The 3,135-nt window shown below is 28.5% G+C and overlaps 1 protein-coding gene across 5 annotated transcripts in view; it reads left to right on the top strand.

Annotated features, from left to right (window-relative positions):
• LOC108746028 (serum response factor homolog) overlaps positions 1 to 3,135 on the top strand; it is a 21,117-nt gene that overhangs the window by 3,914 nt on the left and 14,068 nt on the right. For all 5 annotated transcript variants that reach the window (XM_018482515.1, XM_018482511.1, XM_018482510.1 and 2 more), the window contains one exon: positions 2,850 to 3,101. In XM_018482515.1, coding sequence (XP_018338017.1) covers positions 2,850 to 3,101 — 252 coding nt within the window. The remainder of the gene's footprint in view (positions 1 to 2,849; positions 3,102 to 3,135) is intronic.

Genomic DNA, 3,135 nt, shown 5'->3' with positions numbered 1-3,135 from the left:
ATATAAAATATAATATAAATATAAAATATAAATATAAAAAAAATATAAAATAATGATACCTGGACGCGTTTCATATAATTTAAATTTTCTAAATATTTATGACGACAAACATTTTACTTTATTAAAAACAAAAAATTCTTTCCATCTACGTTCTTACGTAAAGTACTAAACTAAAGTTCTCGCGAGTGAGAATTTAAATTGGTTGGTCCCAAAATTGTAGCAATTATATAAATTTTTAAATAATTATTAGGACTTTTTTTATTTTTGTCACAATCTCGATAAAATATGTCCTTTTCCTTTTCTGTTATGAAAATTTTTTTTAAGTAATTTTTTGTATCTTTGTCAACTATTGTATTCATATACTTTTCTACGATTTAATACAGTTACACTATATTTTTCTATGCTTTAATAACATAATTTTCCTTTACTAACATTTTATTATTTAAACTCAAATATTAATTCAGCTTTGCACCTATTTTTTTTACTCAAATTAAAAAGTAGGTAAATATATTTTATAAGCGCACGAAACATAAAGGAAGAAATGTCAATCACCGTGTTTAAAAATTTTTTTATTTTCATAATTAGAATAATAATTAAAAATACATTGTTATTAAATTGTTACTAAATTTGTTATTAAATTAATCACTAAACATTTTAGATAATAATATCGTTCGAAGATAACTGAATGGCTTGAAAAATTATAAACATAAAAGGTTGAGATCGCAGAGTGCTGTTCTTTAAAAAAAAAAAAGAGTAATATTTTTTGACTAACTTCTTTTTTTTCTCTCTTTCTTTCTCTCTTTTTGTAGCATATGTATTTTTCGAGTGAATAGATTTAAATAAAATTAGCTGTTTGTACAGAAAGGCGACTGTTAATTCTGAACTGCGTTGTCTCTTTTTCTCTCGCCTTCCAATTTGTTACCTTATCCTTATTACATCAATTTATATTCTTTACTATATTAAACAAATATCTCTTTCTTTAGTGAAAAGAAACTTGTCATAAGCGTGATATAATAAATTGTGAAACTGTTTAATATTTTTATATTTGTAATCTAGAGATCGTTTATAAATAATTAGGATGTATTGAAATTAGATATGTTAATTTATCGATTTATTAATGACACAATTTGCATTAAAAAATGCTTGAAGAAATAATTTTGCATTCTTTATTTTGATTACTTTTTATGAAATGTTAAGTTGTGCAGATTAAAAAATAAATTACATTATGAAGAGAATATATGTTAAAAACAATTGTATTATAAAAACGTCGGGATAATATCAATAGAAACGCTAAAATATGTAAAATTATATTGTGTGTATGTTTGGTCAAGAATTTTGAATTAAATTCATTCATATCGTTTCGGAAACGATTAAATTTATGATCTCATGTTTAATTAAAGACACACGATTGGAACTGTATTTACAAAGAACATGCATAATTAATGAGGTGCATATATAAAAACCGATGAGTAATCATCTAAAATTGACCAAGTACTACTTTTTTTTTTAACTTTTAGATTTTAATTAGGTGTCAAAAACGTGTATACACATTTTTTATTGTTTTAGGAATTATCCGAATTGTGTTTTAACAAAGAAAACGTTAAACAACTTATCTTTCCGATAAAGAAATTTGAATTTCAGCTTTCACACATTTCGTAAAATGTTTTAAAAGCAAAGAAAATAATAGGCACATTGTTGCTTACATCAATACGGATATACGCATTACACCATGTACTTGACACGTTAGTGATGATATATATATTCATCATATCCTTGAAATTTAATTACAATACTGATTATAATCTGCTAATAATAATGTTACGAGCAATTTAATTTCGTCACCTATTAAACTAATAATATCTTGCTTTATGATGGAAATTGCTGGTATAAAAATGTCAAAATTCTTACCAAAATTTAAATAACTGTTTGGAAAAGACATAGTTATATAAAAAAATTTACAATATTCTCTTCCTGCTCTTCATGATACATTAAGAAAATGTATTTGAAAACCATTAATTGATTTGATTCTTATAAACATTTATAAGTATTTATACCAGATATAGCGTTGCAAAATCACGTATGTAGATGTATAAAAGCTTTACACTTTATAGGAGATATATATATATATATATATATAAATTTTTTTTTTGTATATCGTATTACTTTTAGAAAATTTATCTGATAATCATGCAATGTCGTTTAAATGGCATGCAATATGATTACATTTTCGTTACTCGCGTTTATATTGTTTCTCAAAGTTACTTTTTACGTTGATATGGGTATCTCATTAATACATTAATATTCTATTTAAAAACAAGGAAAATATATTTTAATATTTCGTGAGCCGAATATCAGCATGAAACATTACAACAGTTTATCGTAATAATAGTAAAACGTGTCATGCAAGAAGAATACCTCACGCAACAAAGTATAATAATAGATTAGAGCTCTCATAAAAGCAGATCGTGTTTACAATACATTAGTAAAATAAATACCCTTGTTGTCTAATCTTTTATTAGAAATCTTCAAATAATGAATTGGACATCATTCATTTGATCCGTTATATTTTTGAGGACCTGTTTAAGATAGAATAAAAGATCCACGCATCTCATTCTATCTTAAGTATACATTCTAAAAAATATAACGGATCAATCAGAAGTCGTTTAAACGATGTTTAATCTCTTACTTGAGAGTCTCTAATCTTTTATTGAGAGGAGGAGGGAGAACCCGAATGAGCGAGTTCTACGAATAAGTGACAACAGAACAGTAACGTCTTCTGAACGTAAACTAAGTAAATTTGTTGTGCGTTTGTTCGTAGAATTAACGAGTTGCCGATGTCGTATTTGCAGGCGTACGAGCTGTCGACGCTGACCGGTACGCAAGTGATGTTACTGGTGGCGAGCGAGACCGGGCACGTGTACACGTTCGCGACGCGTAAACTGCAGCCAATGATCACGAGCGATGCCGGGAAGGCGCTGATCCAGACGTGTCTGAACAGTCCGGATCCACCGCCGTCGGGTTCGTCGGGCGACCAGAGGATGTCGGCGACCGGGTTCGAGGAGACCGAGCTGACGTACAACATCGCCGACGACGAGCAGAAAGTAAGGCAACTGGTGTACGGCTCGCCGCACGGTG

This window comes from Trachymyrmex septentrionalis, unplaced genomic scaffold (assembly GCF_001594115.1).
Source record: "Trachymyrmex septentrionalis isolate Tsep2-gDNA-1 unplaced genomic scaffold, Tsep1.0 scaffold16, whole genome shotgun sequence".
Taxonomy (NCBI): Eukaryota; Metazoa; Arthropoda; class Insecta; order Hymenoptera; family Formicidae; genus Trachymyrmex; species Trachymyrmex septentrionalis.
Note: the sequence above shows the minus strand (reverse complement) of the source record. Positions and strands in the feature narration are given on the sequence as shown.